At 44.1% G+C, this 24,351-nt stretch overlaps 1 protein-coding gene across 2 annotated transcripts in view; it reads right to left on the bottom strand.

The window, feature by feature from the left end:
* Positions 1-24,351, bottom strand: part of CPNE8 (copine 8) — a 458,893-nt gene that overhangs the window by 232,781 nt on the left and 201,761 nt on the right. For both annotated transcript variants that reach the window (XM_075599768.1, XM_075599767.1), the window contains exon 4: positions 13,308-13,411. In XM_075599768.1, coding sequence (XP_075455883.1) covers positions 13,308-13,396 — 89 coding nt within the window. In that variant the 5' untranslated portion in view covers positions 13,397-13,411. The remainder of the gene's footprint in view (positions 1-13,307; positions 13,412-24,351) is intronic.

Raw genomic sequence — 24,351 nt, 5'->3', positions numbered from 1 at the left:
AAAAATGTGGTGTGATGTTATGCCCTCATGCGGGGTAGTGAGGGATTTTAAAACCAGAGGGAGGGTGTACCAAAGTACCCTGGTCTACTAATTCACTGGCCCCTCCAGCCCCATAAGTCCCAGTAAAGAGTGGACAGTGTTGGGAGTAAATCCTGCAGGGTCTGTTATGTTATTATACAGAATGTTAGTTAATACAGTTCAGGATTAGCCTGAACTGAACAAGGGCCTATGTCTGATAGGAGCCCGGCTTACAAGGAGGGTTTTTTTTCTCTAAGATTAGAGTGGAGCAGGCAGTTCTGTGCTGATCTCCCTGCATGGAGGGAGGACCAGTAAAGCCTCTCCTGGATAGGAGTGGGATGAGGCCTGATCCTGTCAGGGGGTAAGGTAGCTGAGGAGGGGTGCTTAGGGCCTCAAGTTTTGAGTACTGCCTTCAGGGGAACAAAGATTTGTAATGCTTGCTGTACCAAATAAAGTTCCAGTTATACTATCCATGGTGTGGTCTTTGGAAAGAGTTGCCTGTGAGGACCATCCTGGTCACAACGCAATCCTCATGGAATGGAGGCACTATGCTGACTACGAACAACCAGCTGAAAGACTGACCTGATGTCTCCCCACAACATCGTGGAGCTCTCAGGCCTTCTGTTAGACCAACAGGTATGCACCAGCACCAGAATACACCCAGTAGCTACATGATGGGGTTTTTTTGCACAACATTCCTCTTCAAATGTCTGATTTCTACTAAATGTGGTACTTTTAATACTGCTTGGACTGTTACCAGAATTGCCAATGTTTTCATATTTAAGCCAAAAGTTGCAAATTAAAATATAGAGTTCTAATTGACCGATAAATAAAAATACCATTAATAAAAAAAATATTAACAGCAATAAAACCTTTGTAACACTATCTACTCTAAAAAGTAGACACATAAAGGTGGACCAGACCGCTCAACTTGGATGGTCCTAAATGGTGTGTAACAAAGGTAAAATGCAAGGTGCATAGGGGAATGAATATATAACTATACAAGGTTGATCCAAGGAGGATCAGAAAGTGCTGCACTCAATGCGTATGGGACAAATATAAAATTATATAGGGCTATATTAGTCCATCAGATGAATTATCTCTGTATAGGCAGTCTAATGATCAGCAAATTTTAAAACAAAAATACAATTTTATTACATCCAAATGTAGCCCCGAGGTAAATTTTCTCTTTCTGGCCCCCCTCCGCGAGTGCCGTGCGGTAGCGGGTGCCGCCGGAGGCCTTGACGGACCCGCCGGCACTTCGCGAGGGTGGGGGCCAGTGCAGGGAGCGGTGCAGGCTGGTTGCCGGGGACGCGATCGGGCCGGCGCTAAGGCCGCGATCGCGTTGCCACCGGCTCGGCGGCTTAGGCAGAAGGCGCTGCCATTGCGCGGAGGTTCGCGCATGCGCAGTAGGGCGGAAGCGCGCGATAAGACTCCAGGGATAGGGAGAGGTCGCGCGAGAGTAGGGAAGTGTAGAGGGAGAGTGTGGCGGCCATTAGGGGTTCGCGCATGCGCAAGGGAAGCGCGCACGCGGCCCCAATGCTTTAGGCAGCCCCTGGGAACTACAACTCCCAGGAGGCTTAGGGAGACAGGCATCAGGTGCCTGAGTGTGGCCAATAGGGCTGAAGGAAGCTCAGCCCGGGAATATAGATACATTTCCCGGGCTTTGCAACAGTCAGTCAGGGCAGAGCAGAGGAAGGAGTAGGAAGGGTGCAGGGAGCGCGTGGCTCCTGCATCAGGTAAGGGTCCTCCCTAGATTCCCAGGCAGGCCCCAATTCCCGGGTAAAGGGCAGGGGGTAACTGAAGAGGGACGCCTTAACTAGGGAGGTGACCCTTGAGTGTGGAAGGTGCTGGTTTGGCAGTGTCGCAGCGGAGAGAGCTGTGGGCACTGTCAAAGAGGCACAGTGTGCTAGCAGTGTGGTTGCTGCGGGATCCAGGGGCTGTGTGTGATTGCAGCTGCCTGTGAGTAGTGTCGCTGTATGTGCTGGGCGCAGTGCGTGCAGTGTGTGTGAAGTGTGGATCCCTGCAGGCTGACAGCGTGAGCGGTGTGTCAGCTGCAGGTGCTTTGGGTGTAGCTAGTTAATAGCTAGTAGCAGTTACAGTTAGGACTGGGTAGCTGGGGGAAGGGGGGCAGGTTATGTCCACAGGCCCTAGGAGTTTTCCCCAAGCCATCCCAGGTTGCGGTTCCTCAGGGACAGGCCCTAGGTTAGGGTTGCTGTCACTCTAGCAGTAGTCAGTGATAGGGATAGCGGCGGTTGCTGTTCCCATGCGGTTGGTGTTGCCGTGATCCGGTTGCAGTTCCCGTGAAGCGGTGGGACCCTCGTTGGGGTCCACCGGCAGAGTACCTGGAAAGGATCAGACGGACGTCTGACCCTTTTAGAAGAGAGTTGCGGTCCCGAGCATCGGAGTGCTCGGAAGGTATCTTCAATATTATAAAGTGCACCAACTGGGCCCTAGCTTAACATAGTGACTGCGCAGTCACCCACGACCTTTCGCAGGATTGCGGGACATTGGGTGTGGGGTGATCACAGGACACTGGGTGGGGAATACCAGACATTGGGCTGAGGTGATGCGGATAGAGCATCCGGTTATGTTATGATGTTATGTACTGTGTTATGTGTTATTAAGTAAAGTGTTAGCTATTGTTTTATATCTACGTGTGTTATGGTATTTCTTACTCAGGGCTATCTTTCCTAACGGGGGATCCTGGGTAAGTGGAGGCGCTGCACCAGGTAATGGTAAGGGTTTCCCCAGGCTCCCAGCTAGCGGAGGCTCAGATCTCCTGGAGCCACACAGGTTATGCAGTACCAGTAGTCCTTTAGAGCAGGTGTGTTGCAGGGAAAGGGACCGGTTAGACCACGAGGGGCCAATGTGATATTGGGTGGGTCGGCCGGTTCACAAAAAGGGCTACACAAATATAATACATTGTAAAGAGTTCTATATATACAGAGAATAATGATTAAAATCCCCGTAGTGGTGTGGTGAATTGATGGTAAACTGTGGTGTATATATCTGTCAAACGTATCAATAGACGTTTGGGATATGTGATATATATATATATATATATATATATATATATATATATATATATATATATATATAGTAGGTAATAGTGGGGGAGGGGGGAGTGGATGGACTAGGCGCTTCCCAAGTGATGACAAATATAAAAAAATAGTGTTATAAGTGGAACACAAAATATACACAAATACACCTTACACCAAAAAAAGTGAATTACAAATATAGAGTGTAAATTGCAGCTCAACTTCCTCTTATGGGACAGTTCCAAGTCCCAGGATATAAAGATTTTTTTGCTTGGAGGTGGGGAGGAGCGCAGGAAAATACCACGGTATATAGAAGAGAAAAAAATATATATATAGTGCAGACTGTAATAACTGCTCAAGTGCTTTATGTGTCAACAAGAGTGAAACTCACAAAAATCGCTGCAATATATCACATGCCAGAGATCCTTCTCTCTCTGGCTGGAGCCCTTTAAAACCTCTGGTGTCAGGATATCCCTCAGTGGATGGATGCGTTATGTAAATAAAGGAAACCACAATAGTGCATACTATTTCAACTAAATATAATGCATGTTTATCACAGATGATAAGGAAACTCACATTTTCCATATATTAAAAGGATGGTGGAGAGAACCGCTGGCAGAAAGGACAATTTGAAGCTGTGTCTCAGTGTTTCACTCGCTCCTCGCCGTGGGCTTCCGCATGTGTCACCGCCGTCGCGTCACTTCCGCTCTCGCGTCACAGCTAAGGGCGTGAAGCCAAACTGGAACTAGTAACAGCAGTAGGTTTGCCAGTCCTTCTGAGCGTCGGTCCTCTCATTCAACTCTACGCGTTTCGCAAACTGCTTCGTCAGAAGGACTGGCAAACCTACTGCTGTTACTAGTTCCAGTTTGGCTTCACGCCCTTAGCTGTGACGCGAGAGCGGAAGTGACGCGACGGCGGTGACACATGCGGAAGCCCACGGCGAGGAGCGAGTGAAACACTGAGACACAGCTTCAAATTGTCCTTTCTGCCAGCGGTTCTCTCCACCATCCTTTTAATATATGGAAAATGTGAGTTTCCTTATCATCTGTGATAAACATGCATTATATTTAGTTGAAATAGTATGCACTATTGTGGTTTCCTTTATTTACATAACGCATCCATCCACTGAGGGATATCCTGACACCAGAGGTTTTAAAGGGCTCCAGCCAGAGAGAGAAGGATCTCTGGCATGTGATATATTGCAGCGATTTTTGTGAGTTTCACTCTTGTTGACACATAAAGCACTTGAGCAGTTATTACAGTCTGCACTATATATATATTTTTTTCTCTTCTATATACCGTGGTATTTTCCTGCGCTCCTCCCCACCTCCAAGCAAAGATATATATATATATAACAAATTTGAGTAGCGCCTTAGGAAGCTTGATAAGGATAAATCAGCTGTGTAAATCAGATAGAGTTAACAAGGCTATTGAACAAAGAATCCCCAAAAGGGCGAATTTGTGATAAAAACAACTGAAATCTATAACAAAAATAAAAAATATGAAACATAAAAAATAAAATAAAAACCAGATGTCAGTTGAAATTCCAAAAAATGTACTTAGTCCACTGGAGTTTTGCTGCCCGTATATAAGGATCACCAAATCCCAAGGATATCTGCAGAAAACAAGGAGAAAAAACAGACGCACTCCTAGTGTGATAAAGTATAAAACAGTATTTATGGGATTGTAAAATGTAAAAAGCGCACTCACAAACAGAGTAAAAATAATAGCATTTATGAGATATACTCAATCGCCTTGAAGCTGTGAAGGGAATGTATCAGCCTGTCCCGTTGGTGCCACCTCTGGTGTATCCGTTGGTTCAGCAAAGTGCACTGGAGCCACCACAGCCAGATGATGTAATAATCAGCAACACGGTCAGAGACTCCCTCCAGATACACCTCCCACAGCTCTCACTGCTCACCAGCAGGCAACTGCAAAACCGGAAGCGACAGCAGTCCCAAGCAAAATAGCAACAGCTCCAAGGTACTCTCTCTGTTCGTGCAGTAATGTCAGCCACAAACTCGCCTCTTTGGGAAACGCCCTACGCATTTCGTCACTAAGGACCTTGCTGAACCAACGGATACACCAGAGGTGGCACCAACGGAACAGGCTGATACATTCCCTTCACAGCTTCAAGGCGATTGAGTATATATCATAAATGCTATTATTTTTACTCTGTTTGTGAGTGCGCTTTTTATATTTTACAATCCCATAAATACTGTTTTATACTTTATCACACTAGGAGTGCGCCTGTTTTTTCTTCTTGTTTTCTGCATAAATATATATATATATATATATATATATATATATATATATATATATATATATTGTGGTGCCATCGCTGTCCTCTAGGGACTGAATGGGGCAGCTATTGGATTTTTTCACCACAGAGAGTTAATTTAATCCTCCTTGGAATGGCTATTCAGGTGATAACTAATGAAGCTAATCAACCTGTTCTGAATAGTCAGGAAGTGCTTTAAAAGGCTGGAACCTGCAAGGCACCGAGAGACAGTTTTCCCCAGAGAAGGGGGGGAGACAGTGGAGCTCCCCAGCAAATGAAGGCTGGCTAAAGAAGTGTGAGAGACACTGCTGAGAGAGCTGTGCTGAAGCAGTGACGGCTGGTTACAGAGGAACACAGGAGTTTCCCTGAGCTCCCGTGGGGTTGAATCCCAAAGAGAAGAAGGAAGGACGATAGACTGTGCTGAAGAAGGGACATCGCCAGCTGGACTTACAGATAAGCCAAACCCTTATTTGCTGTATACAGAGACTTTATATGCTCAGCAATAATATCTGTTTGGGGTGGAATGAGCTTAGCTATCCACCTGGGTTAGTAAGGGTTGGAGCTGAATGTGTAGTTAGCTTTCCTAATGGAAATAGGATTTGATTTTATTATTTGGTTTTTCTTAAAGGGACGGTGGGCCTATTCATATTATTTATCCCTGTAAATAAACCTCAAGTATAGAGAAATACAGCGTTTCCTGCCTCATTTGGGACAAAAGAGACTGCAATGTGGTGTCGGCATCACAATATATATATATATATATATATATATATATATATATATATATATATATATTAAAGTAACAGAATTATAGACAGCGCCCTTCACCAAATACACCAAAATTGCTGCAGTGCTGATATATGTGGTAGGTGTTTGCACCAGGTAAATACATTTATATCAAACAGATAAATATCAATATAAAATGGCATGAACAGTCATAATTTGCCCAAATACAATTAATAAAAAATATATACTAAAAAACAAAAATGAAAAAGTGTGCATAAAAAAAAAAAAAAAAAATGGATTAAAAAATGAATCAAATATATCAAAAATAAAAAACAAATGAATTGTGTTGCAATTCACAAATGCGACTATAAGTATCAAAGGACCAACCTAACCTTAAATGTAAATAAAGTAATAGTCATAACAATAGTGGACCATAAGTGAAAAAATGAATGATGTAAGAAAAAATTAAAAAAATGAATGAATAAACCAATTGTGTATGATCACAAAAAATACTTAAGTCCTCGTATTGTCCATGATAAAAGAATCACAAAAGTTCAGGCTGCTTCTTCTTGGGCTCACCAAACTCCCACAGCACCTATTAGAAAAAAGAGAAAAGAAGCGCCCGATCCTTGTGTAAAATCAGATAGGAATTTTAATACATCACGGACAAGACAAATGCACACTTACAATTTGTCTGATAAAATCAGGCATATTATGGGACCAGCCCATGCACCAACTGAAGGCTCCACGATCACCTCTGTGTGTACTGAAGTCCTTTAAAGTTCAGGATCTTGTGTCTAAATCAGCCGTTGTCTCAGGGGATCCGCAGATGAAATCCGCAAAGACAGAAGAAACGCGTAGGGATTTCTGGCAGTGAACCTACGGTGGTCGAGCAGCTCCAAGCACCAGCGTGAGGACGCAGAGACGTGTGTGAAATCCTTTCCGGGTCCCGGTGCGCCACGAGAGAGGTGAATGGCGGCCACACGCTACAACTAAGCACTCACAAAGGAAAGTAAAGACTCCTTTATCTCTGAGACAACGGCTGATTTAGACACAAGATCCTGAACTTTAAAGGACTTCAGTACACACAGAGGTGATCGTGGAGCCTTCAGTTGGTGCATGGGCTGGTCCCATAATATGCCTGATTTTATCAGACAAATTGTAAGTGTGCATTTGTCTTGTCCGTGATGTATTAAAATTCCTATCTGATTTTACACAAGGATCGGGCGCTTCTTTTCTCTTTTTTCTAATATATATATATATATATATATATATATATATATATATATATATATATTGTACCTCCATTCCAGTGTTACGAGTGGGCACTGATGGAAGACCCGTATTCATGTATGTCTGATATAAAATACAGTGTGTCATGTTCTAGCCTGCAATACCCATGTTTATCCACCGAGACTTCTGCTACTCTGCTAGCTCCCTCAAAGAACATTCCAGACCCTGAAACCTAACACCTCTACACCTGTGCTCTACCTCTCAGCCTGCCTATATAAACTTCCCCTTCCTGTCTGCCATTGCCTGTTTATACTGGTTCCTCCAGCTCTTGCTAGGTTCCTGTGTTGGCTGCTGCTCCTAGTGCTATTGTCCTGTTCCTGTCTCCTCGTTGCCGACCTCTGCTTGTGACCTCGACTACGCTATCTGCAAGTGTGAAGCTGCCTTAGGACACCCTGGACAGTCCCACAGAGCTGAGAAAAGGCAACAGTAAAGAAAACATTGAGGAACTCTGTACTTACACATGGCTGTGTAAGTAGTGCTGTATTATTAGCATTTATATCATTACCTCACCCTGGTTCTGACAATACCAGTGTCAGTGCATTGACTGTGGTTAATACCCTTGTGCATTACAGAGTATATATGGTGTTCGGGCTATACCTATAGCCATTTTTATAATTGATTATTAATATAGTTTCTGACTCTACATTCTGTGTATTTATCCTGTGCTTCCCTATGTTTCATTTGTTCACCTACGCTATCTTCCACCTGCCTGTGACCTTTGCTTGTGACCTTGACTACGCTATCTGCTGCCTGCCTCTGACCTCTGCTTGTTACCCCAAAAATGCTCCCTGCTATTCCTGTCACTGGGATCCTTTCCAGCCGAAGATCATCCCTTGCTTGAATAAACAGGCCCTAACATGGATCCCGCCGGAACAGGCCAGACCCAGGCTCAGCAGATTATTGACTTGCAACGTGCCATGGTTCACTTCCAAGAACAAAAATGGCTCACTTCATTGCTACATAGAATCTCCCTTCAGCAGACCAGCTTCACAGGACATCTGATGAGATCATATCTGATAGAGGGGTACAATTCACTTCAAAATTTTGGAGGACTTTCTGTTCCTCTAGGAATTCATCTCGCTATCAGTGCAATAGTGACTTATCATGCCCATATTATATGATGAACATCTGTGCCAACCAATGGGTAGAGGGTGGGTATAGTGGGCCCGGAGTGGGTGGTTAGGCCTCCCGGGTGGGTAGCAGGGGACGTGGGTTAACCCCATAATTACTATAACGGTATTAAACGCTAAAGTAATTAAGGGGTTAACTCCACCGCAACCCCCCACGAAGCCTCAACACAGACCAAGGGCAAAATACCACCTTCACCCACTCCCACTACCCACAATAAAATGGCCACTGGTAGTTAACCCCTTCATTGCCTTAGCAGCTAGCCGCTAAGGTAATGAAGCTGTTTTTTTAATATAAATTTTAATACTAGTGTAGATGAGCAAGGTGTCTCCGGAGTACAACCGCGTTGATTTGAGGTCCTGGGACCCCCTGCTTCTTCCCACGGTCACATTACATAGGACATTTAAATGCATAGGAGATACCGGCACCCCATAACGGGGTCTGTATCTCGGGAAGCAGGTGGTCCCCGGACCTGAAATCAACGCAGTTCTGCTCCGGAGACCCCTTGCTCACGTACACTAGTATTAATTTTTTTATTAAAAGCCTGCGATCGCTGGCGATAAATGCGCAGGGAGAGGCGGCTCTCTCTGTGCAGCTCTCTCTGCATCTGGAACAAATCACTGGGTGAGCCCTTTAGAGAGAGGCGATCATCACGTCGATGGCAACTCGCCCGTTTTGGGAATTTTGCTATCACAGGTAATCGAGGCTTTCTGAATACCGTGATAGCAACCCTCCAAAAACTGGCGGTGTAACCGGCCCAGCGATTTTTTTTTTATGAAGGCTTATAGAATAGGCCCCGATGAGAGAAAAAACACTTTAGTATGCTAAGTCTGTCTAAATCAGGAAGCTTGTTTGAAATAATTAGGAGGAAAAGGTTCCATCTGCCACAGTCTAGTTACAGTTCTGTGAAAAAGAAAAAAGTACACCTTCTTTGAATTCTATGGTTTTACATATCAGGACATAATAACAATCATCTGTTCCTTAGCAGGTCTTAAAATTAGGTAAATACAACCTCAGATGAACAACAACACATGGCATATTACACCGTGTCATGATTTATTTAACAAAAATAAAGCCAAAATGGAGAAGCTATGTGTGAAAAACTAGGTATACCTTATGATTCAATAGCTTGTAGAACCACCTTATCAGCAATAACTTGAAGTAATCGTTTTCTGTATGACTTTATCAGTCTCTCACATCGTTGTGATGGGATTTTGGACCACTCTTCTTTACAACGTTGCTTCAGGTAATTCCATGAGTGTCCCCAAAGATGTTGCCCACACACTGGCTCATCTCTGGGCCACTCATTTGCTGTGAGGATTAGATTTATACGTCAAAATAGAAAAAGGGATCAGGAAAAAGCAACTTGAAATGCCCCCACTGTAAGTAGTGGGGACTGGGACAAAAAACTGAAGAAAGTGGGGGTTACAGGCAAAACATCCTAGTGCTCCCTGATGAAGGTGCACCGCACCGAAACGTTGGATACTTTTGACTTGTATAGTCATTAAATGATCCTTTTGCATTAATTCCCTCTCTACTCTTTTTTGGTGTGCTTGGCTCCTCTGCTTGCTAGGATTAGATTTATGACATTGCTTCTTGTACTGAACTAAAATAGTTGAAATACTTTCATTTGTTATTTAACCCACACATCTATCTTTCTCATGTCTGCAAATTACACATCAATCTGCAGAAACAGCTGGCAACACACTTGACAGCAATATACTTCACAATACCCTGCTTTAGTCTTTGCCGCTTTCCGTTTCAAGTATTGTAGGTCAGGGAAAATGGTTCCAAAAATAGACAAAGCTGTACAAAAAAAAAAGATCAGGAAGAAAATACAATTTGTGATAAGAGAAATAAGTGAACAAATGGAGAGTAAGTAAAAAAGGGAAAGCAGAAAAAGTAGGGAAATAAAAGACGGAGGAATCAATAGCTGTTCAACTTTACCTTTTAATCTTAGATCAAAGGGTTCTTCAGTTGGTTTCCTATTTGTCATAAGGGTTTTATCTCTACAAATGGTAGGTATCTCTACAAACAATGTGAAACTCTACTTGATGATATGCGCTGGTGATTGATGTGAGGGTGTAATACATCATTGAATCAGGAAAATCCCTCCTTGGACAAAAGTGTGCTGATGACCTAACTTACTTCTTAGCTACAGTAACAGTTTCTTGAATTACTATTTGAGGTGCTAACTTACAACACTTGTTTTATTAGTAGATAAAAGACTGGAAATAACATACTTATGATACCATAGCTACATAAAGAGATATGCTGAAAGAACATTAATTACCAGGTAAGGTTAGAATTACACGGACCCAGAGAAAACAGGAACTTCATATTTGCGCAGAAATCTAATAACTAAAGATTTTACTTAAAGGATGATACAATATTTCTATGGAACCACTTGCACTGATACGTTTTTATTTTCTCTGCTGTGTAGGACTTCCGCTATACACAGATCAGGCAAGGACAAATTGATTTTGTTGAATAGTGTTACCTCAAGGTAACATTGAAAATAATCTTTGCTGGGATCAACATTTTGATATGCTGCTAATGTACATATAGACAACACAATGTCCGGCAATGGGGTCAGAGATTATTTAAGCTTGTTTATTAAATAAATGTCAAGAACAAAAAATAGAGGCTCATACTCTAAGAGACTACAAAGAGGAAAACACATTTTTTTCCCTCTATCTTAATTTTTGTAACTTCCTCACTATCAATTTTTGGATCAAATTTGGCAGATATTAAATCTTTAAATTAGAACAGTGAGATCCCTTCCAGAACTGTAAAAGAATTAAAGCACTGTCATCTATCAGTGCGAGTGTGAGCAAAAATACAGTGATTTTCAATCAGGGTACCCAGGAAACCCTGTGTTCCTCGGGAACCCTTAAAGGGTTCCCTGCAATTTTCAGGTCATTTGAAAATTGTACCAAATACATAAGAATTTACAATGTATCTGATCTCAGACGCTGTATTAGAGAGGGTTGGGGTTCCTTACAATGCACCTGATCTGAGACGCGCTATAAGAGAAGGCTGGGGTTCCTAACAAAGCATCTGATCTCAGACGCGCTATTAGAGACGGTTGGGGTTCTTTACAATTCTGATCTCAGACACGCTAATAGAGAGGGTTGGAGTTCTGCAGAATTTCGCAATATAATAATAGGTAAAAAAAACACTGCTCTAGAGAATATACAGTAGGCCTTGATATTTTCACTTCCACTTGACCATACCAACAATTCTCTACTAGTGTAGCAGGGGTTCCCCTTCTTACCTCTTGAGGGGGAGAGAACAGCTCCGTAGTAAGGAGAAGCAGCAGTATTGCGTCGGTTATGTTATGGCTGGCATGGCCCTTCAGACTGTACAATGAGTATGTGTGGTGGCCATCTTGGGGTTGGTGCTGCCAGAAGGAAGAGGTAGGGGCTGACAAGATTTCCTCCACGGTAAAGGGGTGACCTTGGGAGAGTAAGCCAGGGAGGAGGAAGGTAGTGTCCGGGGAGCCTTTCAAGCTTCCGGACTAGGCCCAAAGCCTGCCCCTAAGCCCCAGGTAGTGTTCCCTCACATTAGAATGTGTGCAGGGTTGGCCCTATGCCTAGGTAGCTCCCGGTAGCTAGGGAACACAGCGGAGCAGATCGGATCGCAGAGGAAGGCTTCACACTGCGACCTGAGTACCAGCTATCATCCGGACATTAAGGAGTGAGGGGCATGTTGTTGGAGACCCTGCAGCGTGGGACCCTGCTGCTGTTCTTGCCTTGCTAGGAAGTGTGGCCTGGCTGAACCTTAAGCCAGGAAGGTATTGTGCACCAACGCAAGGGAGAGGGTAGCGCTGCCCTCACACACAGTGGGAGGGGTTGCTTGCTTGACACTGGGTTACATGTGCCTGAGCACCCTAGGTACTATTGGGGCTAGCTACCCAGGACTATATTACTGCAAATACTGAGGGGGGTGAGAGAGGATTAAGGAGGTGGGTGAGAGTGGATGTAGGGAAGGGGGTGAAAGAAGATGTAGGGGGGCTGAGAGGGGGGGTAGAGAGGATGAAGGGAGGGGGATGAGAGGATGAAGGGGTGGGGGTGTGAGGATGAAGGGAGGGGGCATGAGAGAGCATGAAGGGAGGGTGTTAAGAGAGGATGATGGGAGGGGGTGAGAGGACAGGGAGTGAGGGTGCGAGAGGATAAGGGGAGAGGGAGGATAAGGAGGGGTGCAACAATCTTGGAATTTGTGGGAGGAGCATTAAGATTAGTATTGCTCGCCATGTACAGTATGACTGCAGGTCAGTTATTTCTAAATGATCTGATCATTACGTCATTTGTTCTAAATTTCACTCCAAGCATGCATCAATTTGCACTAGTTCTTATTCTATTTTCTAAAAAAAATCCTCAGTAGGGCGCTCCCTCCCAAGACTCCGCCTCAGATTTTTTATGAAATAGAATATAAATTGGTGAATACTTGAAGTGAAATTTAGAAAAAAAATACGTAACACTCAGGTCCTTTATAAATAACATTCTTCCCCACCAATGATTCTCTCACGTGTCGCACCTTTCACCATTGTGTCCAGTATTTTTGGACAAGCCACCTGGCAACCCTAGCGGAGGCCCAGGCCTTCTGTACGCCAAACAGGTAGCATCAGTACCGTAATTACCGCTGTTTCCAATAGCGATAGGGGAAAGGGTGTTACAATACAAATCTGTTGCTTGGGTTGTACTGAGACACTTGGAATACCTTGAAAAGTCTGCAGATAGCTTCAAAGAGCATACTAGACATTTTCCTTATGCACAAGAACTGACAAACTGTATGTTAGTGATGTGTTCACAACTTACAAATCAAATCGAAGATTCTGTCTTTCCTCAAAAAAGTAGTCCATTATAAATTTTCTGACAAAGTCTGGATTTAAGGTGTTGTCGATCATTTCTGTCCTCCCATACTGTGCAAAAGGAAAGAAAAAAAACAATTACGAAAATATTTTTTCGTTTGCCAATGTACAGTACATAGTCAACTCCATCAGATATTAATCCTCTTGGTGCTGGAGAAGTCCACAGTGCATTACGTTATAATAATAATAATAATAATAATAACAATAATAATAATTATAATACAGTATCAGCTTTATGTCATATAGTGCTTTTCTCCCAATGGGACTCAAACCGCTTCACCATTACAATACAACGCACAGTACACAGCAGGGGTGGTCAACTCCAGTCCTCAAGGGCCACCAACAGGTGAGGTTTTAAGATATCCCTGCTTCAGCAAAGGTGGCTCAATCAGTCAAGGACTGAGCCACTGGTTGAGAAACCTGTGCTGCCGCAGGTATATCCTTAAAACCTGTTAGTGGGCCTTGAAGACTGGGGTTGACCATCCTTGACATAAGCTTTTTACATACACAGTCCATGCCCAGTTGAGTTTATAATCTATGTATGTTGCATTGCACAGCATTGCTTCCCAGCATTGAAGGCGTTAAAAAAAAAAAAAATCAATATTCTCCATTACAATTCATATTACCATAAAGCTTAATAGAATTCTGGCACAATGACACTGCAGGGAAAACTACATCAAAATGTGGCCCATGTTATTGTATCATCACTTGTATACTCCTTAGTGAGACGGATGCTTAGGGGGAATCAGCACTGAACAAACCAAATCATCAACTGATGCAAATTGTTGTTTACATAAGAAGCATTTGCTTGACTTGTCAAAGTAGATGGGGGGGGGGGAGGGGAGGAGGAAATGAGCTAACTGAAACAAGGCATAAAGGCATAGAATTGGCTTGGGGCACCATAACCTAACAATTGTTTCATCATAATTGATGAAAAAGTGTTATAATTTATGCAGTCAGGCAAATCTCTCTTTATTTAGTGTGTAACGAGATCATTTTGTACTGCATGTGTGTATACAGCTGCAGGAATACTGTAGAACAATACAGGCAAACAATGGGCTGTACAGTATGTACCAAATGACAAATTCCGGCGCTAAAATATAACTGCGACTGTACAGTATTAATCTTGTGCTATTTTGGTGACATCTGCATCTGTCTGCGACGATGTGTGGGATTGATCGAGCCAGTGGATGGAGTTAGGGTCGGGTCACATTTGCATATTAGTGAATGTATGTACTCTCCTATAGTATGTATCATCTGAGATCAGACTCCAAAAGTCTGTTCATGGTCCCATGGCTCAACAAAGTATCCGGCCGCTCCTCCTTCTCTTACCGTGCACCCCAAAACTGGAACAACCTACCGGAGACTCTCACATCCATCACCAGTTTAAGTTCTTTCAAAACTAAGGCTGTCTCACATTTTAATCTGGTCTGTAACTGTTTCATACGCCCATAATATATATTATCTTTAACTGAGCAATGTCTTGTATATAATGTATACCCTGTTCACTTATGTAACTGTATTTGTAACCATGTATTATCTGTCTTAACTCGGTGCCCAGGACATACCTGAAAACGAGAGGTAACTCTCAATGTATTTTGTCCTGGCAAAATATTTTATAAATAAAATGTACTAAGGAAGGAATATGCGGTTTTCTAAACTTTTCTTGATGGATTTCTACATCACCTTAAAGGTGGGTTGTCTTTTTTTTTTTTTGAGCTTCAGGTTCAGAACCATGTCAGTTGTAAACTAGGAGTCTCTTCAAGTTGAACCAATTGTCCCCATAACTATTCCTACCTGAGTAGGTCTACAGAATGGGACAATATGGCATCAGGCTTGTACCTGCTGGCAGCCAATGAATAATAGCGACCAATAATTTTACCATTACAGACTCGCTCACCAGTCAGGAAATTCCCCAGAGTCCAACTTGGTTGAAAGCAGAGCACTCAAAAAAATGATATGCAATGGTCCAGTGGACACAAATAGAAGGTTTCTATAACATTAAAATAAACATTGTAATGGTAATTTGCTGCATCTAAGTGCTTTCGGAAATATTCTTAATATTGTAGAAATGAAAAATATTTTGCCTTTGAAATAAACTCTTTGAGACCTATTAATTAACAGCAGATATTTCCAAAGCAAATTCGTTCCAAATCAGAATGCATAAAAATTGCCCAATTTGCCATCTCATTTGCATGCAGTCTTTGCCTGATTTCATGCAATATCGCATTGATAGTGACAGTCAGACACCTTCCCTCAGGTAGGTCAATTTAAGCTTTTTCTCTTTTCTCCAGCAAAAATCTCAAATTCATCTGAGTTAGGCGAGATATTTGTCTATCGCCTGGGTGATATACAATCTTGCTGCTTAAGGGCTTTTGCTAGACAGGAGAAGGAGAGATAGATATATGTATAAAATATATTGTAGGTGTAGGGGCTATAGTTCTATCCTCCTCCTGTGTGTAAACTCTGCTAAGGGCAGATTGCCAGGAGTTGACATGGGTTTCCCCCGCTTATGACACTGGGTTGTGTGAGTGAAGGTAGGTCACGTGACCCTGTGTCCAATCAAAAGACGCAGGGGCGGTGCCTACTGGAGGTTACATAAAGCAGTGTCACTTCCTATTTAGTGTAGAGTGCACAAGGTTGGAGTGTGTAGTGTTAGTGAGTTAGGAAGCCGAGGAGTGATCAGCTCATGAGTAGAGCTGATCTAACTATAGTTAGTGAGGTGGACCAAGTACCTCTCACCCTGCTTAGGGGGTGAGGGAAGAGCTAGTCCCACTCTGGATGCCCGTAGGGTCCAGAGTGGTGGCAGGAAGGACCATCACAAGGGAGAACAGTTAGTGGACTGTGCATCACTGTACCTGTCGGCTCCTGCTGCTGCCCTGGAGAATAAAGACTGCTGCTTTTAAAGATAACCCTGTGTGTGAGACTGGAATCTCTCATCCCTGTGTGGGAAACTCTGTGGTAAGGATTCCACCCCGCATTCCTGGGGCTTACTATAGATGGAGGCGCTGCACCATTGAACCAGAACGAAGGCATTCACCCCAGTAACCTGTTCCTGTTATCCCCCATGTATCGCGGGAGACTCAGGCCCTCCTGTTGCCAGCAGGTATGCACCACACAGAGACACTTAGCCAGACCCCAGAACACCTTAGGGGGCCCGATCTGCAATTGGGAGGGGGAAGAGGGGCTAGATTTGGAGGCGCTGCTGAGATTGCTAAGAGCAACAGGACAGGTTTTCAGCGAAGCAGAGCTGAAAGATGTAGGTACACTTTCAGAGCAAGCGCTGCAGAAGGAAGGGCATTTTTGCAGACTAGGGGTAGTCAGGAGAGACCGTCCTCTCGCACAGTACACCCTAGGTGCCCTAGGAGGGTGATGTAAATTTGGATAAAGAGGCTATAGCTGTTCTAGTCCCTTGAGGCAGATAGTGTAGGATTCCTGTGGGGGTTAGCCTGTTAACTAGTCCATGGACTTCAGCATGGGGTCTGCACTATTAGTGGCCAAAAGTAGGTTGACGCCCAGAACTTAGGAATGCCAAGTACACTAGCCAGTATCCAGAAAACACACCACAGAGTGCTTGTAATGAACCATCAGCGAGTGCGGTGTACTAGGAGAGAGTTCTGCTTAGCCTGGGGTATGCCATGAGGTATATTCATTGGTTAGAGCACCATTAAGTGTAGTAAGTGTCTAGGAACGAGTTACACCATAGACACTCAGAGTAGTGCTATTGTGTTAGAGGGCTCACTAAAGATGGGTACGAGAGATACATGTGCAATGCGGGGCACGGAGGAGGTTAAAATGGCGACAGCTGCGTCATTCACTGCAACACGGGTTGCACCCGATCAAAAATGGCGACTCCCGCCAAGCCTAGACTGTGCACGTGCTGCGTGCAAGCAGGCTGTAAAAGAAATGTGGCTAGAGATGTGCAGGGGTTTGGCGCCAAACCCAGATCCCCAGCCAAAAGAAGGGAGCGGCGGAAAAGCCGAAGCCGAAGCCACACCCACCTGTGCAGTGACTGGCCGACAAACGAAGCCAAGTCACACAAGGAGAGACAGTGCCCCTCCTCTTATTTCCACCAGAGGGAGGGGCACACCAAGAACTAATCCAAACAGTCCTCCCAGCGGAAGGAGGGACAGGAAGTGAGGCTGAGGAACTTCACTTCTGCTTTACTGGTGAAGGAGAAGGAGCTAAGTGCGAAACCAGCAAGCTGAGCGAATCAACCCCCGCGCAAAAGATGGCTGACCTAAGCGTAACCACTTATCAGCTTCCAGGAGGCTTCCTGGTTGTGGAGGTTGATGGCCGAGAATATCTGCGGTGCCTGTGCGTCCAATGCAGGTCACCTGAACCGGCCCCAAGTACAACGGCACGGTGCCAACAGTGTGGCACATTGTACCTATGGCCTATCGAGCCATGCCCTATGATCAAGACCCCACGGGATGCCTCTCCAGCAACGCTGATCGAGGTAGAGGAGGCGGATGCGAAGGCTGCCCTGGTCCCATATGTCACCCCTGAGGTAGGGACCCAGGCCCAGCCACCAAGAGATGTCCCGACGGAGGAGAGCGCGACTGCAGTGGAGGTACCGGAGCGGGCCCGTTTCGTACCCATACCCACTGGCGGTGCTGCAAGGACTCAAGGTGATTCCCCAGTGGAGGAGCCGTTGCAGTCCTCGTCGGATGAGAGACAGCCTGTCATCGGTGATGATGCGCCGGCCGCGGACCACCCCAGCTGTAAAGAAGAAGTCCCACTTACCCCTGAGATGGAGCAGAAGAGTCCTGAGACACCTCGACGGCGAGCGCGGGTGCAGCTTGAACCGCGTAAAAGTCCCACGGCCGTGGCGACTCCTAGTGCGGCGGAGATGGGATCCGAGATGGCTCCGGAGGAACCGCAGAGCATCGCAAGACAGCGGAGCGGTAAGAGGACACCACCACCCCCTTATTCCCATCAGGTGAAGGAGGAACCTGTGGAGAGAGAAGGGCTTGAGGCCTACCTGCCCGTCCGCGACCCTGATGGTCCACCACCGCCCATTCCGGTCCTCAACGCACTTCCGGTGCGAGACCAAGAAGAGGATGGAGATTCCGCGGCGACCAGCGATGACGTCACTTCCGGGTCAGACTGGCGCAGAGCCCCGGAAGCTTTGATTGCTTCCATAAGGAGAGCTGGGCTGGAAGCCGAGTTCAACGAGTTTAAAGCCCAAGTAGCCAAGCGAGGAGCCCGAAGTGCTGCACAAAGAGCCAGTAAGAAATTACCTACAGGTCGTGGCATCGCCCAACTCAGAGACACTGTAATGGACTTTGGTGATCCCATGGTCACCGCCCCTAGCGTCAATGCCCCGGCCACTGCCCCCTTCCTTGTGAAAATTGTGGATCACAACGGGCGGGAAGTGAAGAAGCCTGATCCCCATCATTATTATTAAGTTAGGGTTCTCCATGTTGGGAGTTTCCCATTGTGTTATGTCGCCATCATGGGTGTTACAGTCTAGTGTACACAATATTGATTAATTATGTTTTGTATGTTCACAGATTGTTCACATGCAGGATGGTCCAGCAAATTAGGTCCAAGTGGGGACCATTGGATTCCACCTGAGGGAGTATAGCCCTGGTAAGAAATGGGGCTATAGTTCTATCCTCCTCCTGTGTGTAAACTCTGCTAAGGGCAGATTGCCAGGAGTTGACATGGGTTTCCCCTGCTTATGACACTGGGTTGTGTGAGTGAAGGTAGGTCACGTGACCCTGTGTCCAATCAAGAGACGCAGGAGCGGTGCCTACTGGAGGTTACATAAAGCAGTGTCACTTCACATAGTGTCACATAGTGTAGAGTGCACAAGGTTTGAGTGTGTAGTGTTAGTGAGTTAGGAAGCCGAGGAGTGATCAGCTCATGAGTAGAGCTGATCTGACTATAGTTAGTGAGGTGGACCAAGTAACTCTCACCCTGCTTAGGGGGTGAGGGAAGAGCTAGCCCCACTCTGGATGCCTTTGGTCCAGAGTGGTGGCAGGGAGGACCATCACAAGGGAGAACAGTTAGTGGACTGTGCATCACTTTACCTGTTGGCTGCTGCTGCTGCCCTGGAGAATAAAGACTGCTGCTTTTAAAGATAACCATTGTGTGTGAGACTGGAATCTCTCATCCCTGTGTGGGAAACTCTGTGGTAAGGATTCCACCCCGCATTCCTGGGGCTTTCTATAAATGGAGGCGCTCCACCATTGAACCGGAACGAAGGCATTCACCCAGTAACCTGTTCCTGTTATCCCCCATGTCATCGCGGGAGACTCAGGCCCTCCTGTTGCCAGCAGGTATGCACCACACAGAGACACCTAGCCAGACCCCAGAACACCTTAGGGGGCCCGATCTGCGATTAAGAGGCGGAAGAGGGGCTAGATAGGTTTAAAATATAGGAATAAAGGTTTATATATTTGGTGGTATCTAATCTAACTCATCTTTCTCCTTCTTTCCAGAAAAAGCCCAAATTTGCCTACAGTACCTTGGGAGGCAATATTTCTGGCTGTGACACTGAAGGCGGCATACACTCTTGGAGTTTGCCCATGAATATAAAATGTTCCTAGTTTGTCTTATTTGCATGCAAAATGTATATATGGTACAGAATTACACAGCCAGTAGCAAACTGTAAAACAAAAAACAAAAAATATTTTTGATTTACCATACATGTGTTACTCTCTGTGTGATAAGCTTCACACACACTCACACTGCCCCCTGGCTGGTTCCTCTCCCGTGTGCCCTGGACATGTGACTGTCATTGACATGAGAGCAGCCAATGATATCGGCTGTGGAAGAGGAGGGACTATGAGGGAGAGGAGCCTATAAAACGGTGGAGACCATGTCTGTGCGGACCTGAGTGCTTTCAAGTTTGGTCAACATTTGCAGAGAATGCATGTGTGCATGTGGCAGCAGGAGCAGAGAGCTACAGGGCCAGACGTGGACGATAGTTAAAGCACCGTTGGAGGGGACCCTCAACGGCTACAAAGCAAAGTGGTACCGAAGCACCCTTTTCGAAGTACAGGCCTGCAACAGTTAGTAAACAACGAGCTCCCACGGTTTTCCCGGCACTATCACAAGCCAACATGCCCAGGATTTGGCAGCTAATATTGACACTGACTCACATCCGAGCAGCGTTATTGGGGATTGTGTTTTATCTGTGTGCTGCGTAGAGTTAGAAAGGCATAAGTAAACTAGTTATATCACCCATACTGTGTCTGTGTTCTGCCTGCTATCTGATCATAGGCCATACAGTATGTGGCCCAATAATTTAGTAATAGCGACTCAGGACCCCGCCTCAGCAAGATTCATAAGTCTGAGGGCTAAAACTAGAGAGGGGTTACATATGCATACATATGGTGAGATGCCAATCCATACTGTACATTCATGGTGCCATTATCACTGTTCAATGAATATGCCACATAAAGTTCAAGCATTAAACATTTGTTAGTTGACTAGGTTTCTGTCTTATTTATGAATATAAGTAACCGTTTATCAGGAATATTGACAGGAAGTTTCATGTTAACATTTTTTTCTATCCATTTTGTTTTTAAGGCATTATAGATTTCCTTTAATTTTTGCACAAATATGTAACAAATGATAGATAGTGTGTGTGTAATTACAGTATATACACACACACACATACAAACACACAAACACACATTTATGCACATTTTACAGTAGCAAACATCCCAATCAATCTCAAATCTATGTCAGGAGATGACTGAATGATACATTTTAAAAGATTATAGTTTGTGAAAAGTATATATTATTTACAACTCTTCTTTTCTTAAATATCCAAAGTGATTTTTTTTGCTGTCAAGCCAGATACAAGAGACTATTAAAGTATTTCAAGAGATTTTGATAATTCAGTCATTTTCTTTAATACTCTTGCTAAAGCTGAGCTCATTTTCAAGGGGAACAGAATTCATTCATCTTTTTCCATTTGTGTCTTTTGAAGATCTCAAAGGAACGTCTATCCAGATATAATTATTATATCCATTAAGTTAAATCACTAGAGCTATCTCTCTTTCTCACATTAGTTTTAGTAAATCTAGCACTAGTGCAAGCATTTAGAATCTTGACGAGTGCGGAGTATGAATCACGTTCCTGTTAGGGCTGCACAGTACAATATCCTGTTACTCAAATCAGAAAAAATCTAAGAAATATCTGTAAAAAACAAAAGAGTAATATAAAGTACTTTTTTCTGCTAGAGAAGCAAATGAAGGATACATTTTTTGCCCGTAAGGGCAGGATCCGTTAAATCGTGGCTCATAACGGGACTTTAGTAAAACAGGAACATACGTTATGCTCCATGAGGCTATATCCACAGAACTAATAATATGTAAAAGCAACAGCCATTCTATTTTTTATTAGCGTAGTCTTAAAGCCATGTTATTGTAGCATAACCTTCCATTATCTACGTATGTAGACTATAAAGACTACAATTACTACAAGTTCATACTACTGTATGTAAGATGTTGGCCCTATCTGCTCCATATTCATATATGTATGTATATTTTTATTTATGTAGCCCCATTCATGGGAATAAGAGCTTCAGACATAAAAGTATCATTAGGAAAATAAATCCCTGGCCTGAAGAGTTTACAATCTTAGTGGTAAGTAGGGAGAAATTACAGAGACAGTAGGGGTATTCTGATAAGTGTGTTTGCAAGGTGTTCAAGGTCAATGCATATGAGAGGGTGCTAGTCGGATATTGAAGGGGTGGGGTGGGCATTCCAGAGGTGTCGTTTATTAAGTGTATTGTATTGTATGTCTTTATTTATATAGCACCAGTTATGTACATAGCGCTTCACAGTAGTAATACACATGGCAATCATATAAATAAAAATAATATAAATAACAGGTCATGAGAATAAGTGCTTCAGACATAGAAGTAACATTAAGGAAGAGGAGTCCCTGCTCCGAAGAGTTTACAATCTAATTGGTAGGTAGGGAGAAGGTACAGAGACAGTAGGGGGAATTCTGGCAAGTGCGTCTGTAGGGGGCCAAGCTATATGCATCATGTGTCCAGTATTATATACAGTGGTATTCATATGCCTTTTTAAGCAAGTATGTCTTAAGGTGGGTCTTAAAGGTGGATAGAGAGGGTGCTAGTCGGGTATTGAGGGGAAAGTAATATAGAAGAGGGCAGTAGGGCCAGGTTTGGGAGGAAGGAGCCCCGTCTTTGAGATGTTATGTTTGAGTCAGCGGAGAGCCATACAGGATGATATAGCGGAGAAACATTGAGAGACTTTGGTCTGTACTGCAGGTGTCAGGTCAGGGGTTGAAAGGTAAGTTTGTGTGTTATAAGCATAGAGGTGATATTTGAACCCCAGAGATGTAATAAGGTCACCTGGAGAAAGTGTGTAAAAGAGAAAGGAGAAGAGGTCCCAGGAGGTATCGCAAGGAAAGCCCCATTGATCGCAGCTTACAGAATAGGGCCCTTTGTCTTTTATGGCTGTCCACATTTTATGAGTTACACATTGAAATAAAGCTTTGTCAAATATAAAATAGGTTAGGTTACCAACTCACGTTTGCAGTCTTTAACACAGTACTTAACATTGATTAAACTCCAGTAGGAATTTATCTTAATAAATGATCCTAGGACAATAAAAGCTATGGTTCTATGGTATATTTTGGATGTAACTTTGGCATACATTACTCATCGTTATGAATTAAAATAATGTAAACATAGCAAGCACTATATACAGTGTAGTATATCAACTCTTGAATGTTTTGTATAGCCAAGATTCCAGCCTTACTTTTCCTGTTTATTTAAATGTAGATGTGCTTTGCTTTGGCTCTCCTGTATAGGGTTGCCAGGTCTCCAGTATTGAAACAGACTGTCCTGGATTTGGACATTGTCTTTATAAAAGTAGAGGTAATACTGGACATGTATTACCTCTCTGAACATAGTGACCTGACCAGCTTGGGGGGCAGTGAGATTTCCCTTCAAAGGAAGATAGCAGGGCTGCTGCAAAGGGGCTGAGCTTTTGCCTCCATCCCGATTGGCTACTGCTGGGTAATGTAGCTAATCAGGAGGCGTGTCATGAGCCTGGGGTGGAGCCAAGGAGAGGAGGAAAAAGCATAGAGCGGATAGGTGAGTGGGGTCTGTGTGTGTGGGTGTATGTGTCTTCAGCGTGTCGCACCTTCCACCATTGTGTGTAGTATTTTTGGAGAAGCCACCTGGCAAACCTACTCCTGTTCCCTGTGTCTTCTCTTTTTCCAAGCTGTGATTTTTCATTGCAAATCAACATAACATCTGACATTGAGCCACAATGTTTCTTCTTTGCCTGCCCATTCTTTGGGTCACTCCTTCATTTCAGCTACTCACATTTCTTTAGAGTGATCTCTCACGCACATACTGCACCGACACACTTTATTCGAGCAAATACCCAGTATGTACCTGGCAGATACCTGGAATGCGCCGCTCCTCACCTCTGACAAGCCTCGTTGCGTTTGCCTTCCCAGCCTGGGTTCATGCCTGGCTGACGGGCGGCTGATCTGTTAAATGATAATGATTAGGATTTAATAGGCTGCAATGCTTCGCGTGTCTACCAGATGGCATAAATTCATGAATTGTAATGCAGTATATATATATATACTGTGCAGTATTGCAGCCAGTGGGAATAAAATGCTTCAATCCCTGCTTGGAAAATAACCCAATGCACTCGGGCAGAAAACAGTCACAAACCTCAATACACCCGGGTATACCCGAATTCGTGGGACTAGCCGAGCTCGAATAAAGTGTGTCGCCAGTGTAAGTGACAATTATTGCTCAGTTTGCTTTTTCTAAGCCCTCTGATCTCATTCAGTTTATTGTTGCTAGTCCTCATGTACCTATTTTATTTCCCTTTGTCTTCACACACTGTTGTTTTTCAATGTCCCTTTGGTTACGCTATCATCATTTCTATTTTGTCTTTTTGTGTGAATATCTCAGGTAACAGCTCTACGTGACTGAAACTTCAAATAGAAATACCCACAAGCATCAAGTCCCACTC

This window comes from Ascaphus truei, chromosome 5 (genome assembly GCF_040206685.1).
Source record: "Ascaphus truei isolate aAscTru1 chromosome 5, aAscTru1.hap1, whole genome shotgun sequence".
Taxonomy (NCBI): Eukaryota; Metazoa; Chordata; class Amphibia; order Anura; family Ascaphidae; genus Ascaphus; species Ascaphus truei.
This window is presented reverse-complemented; position numbering and strand designations above follow the sequence as displayed.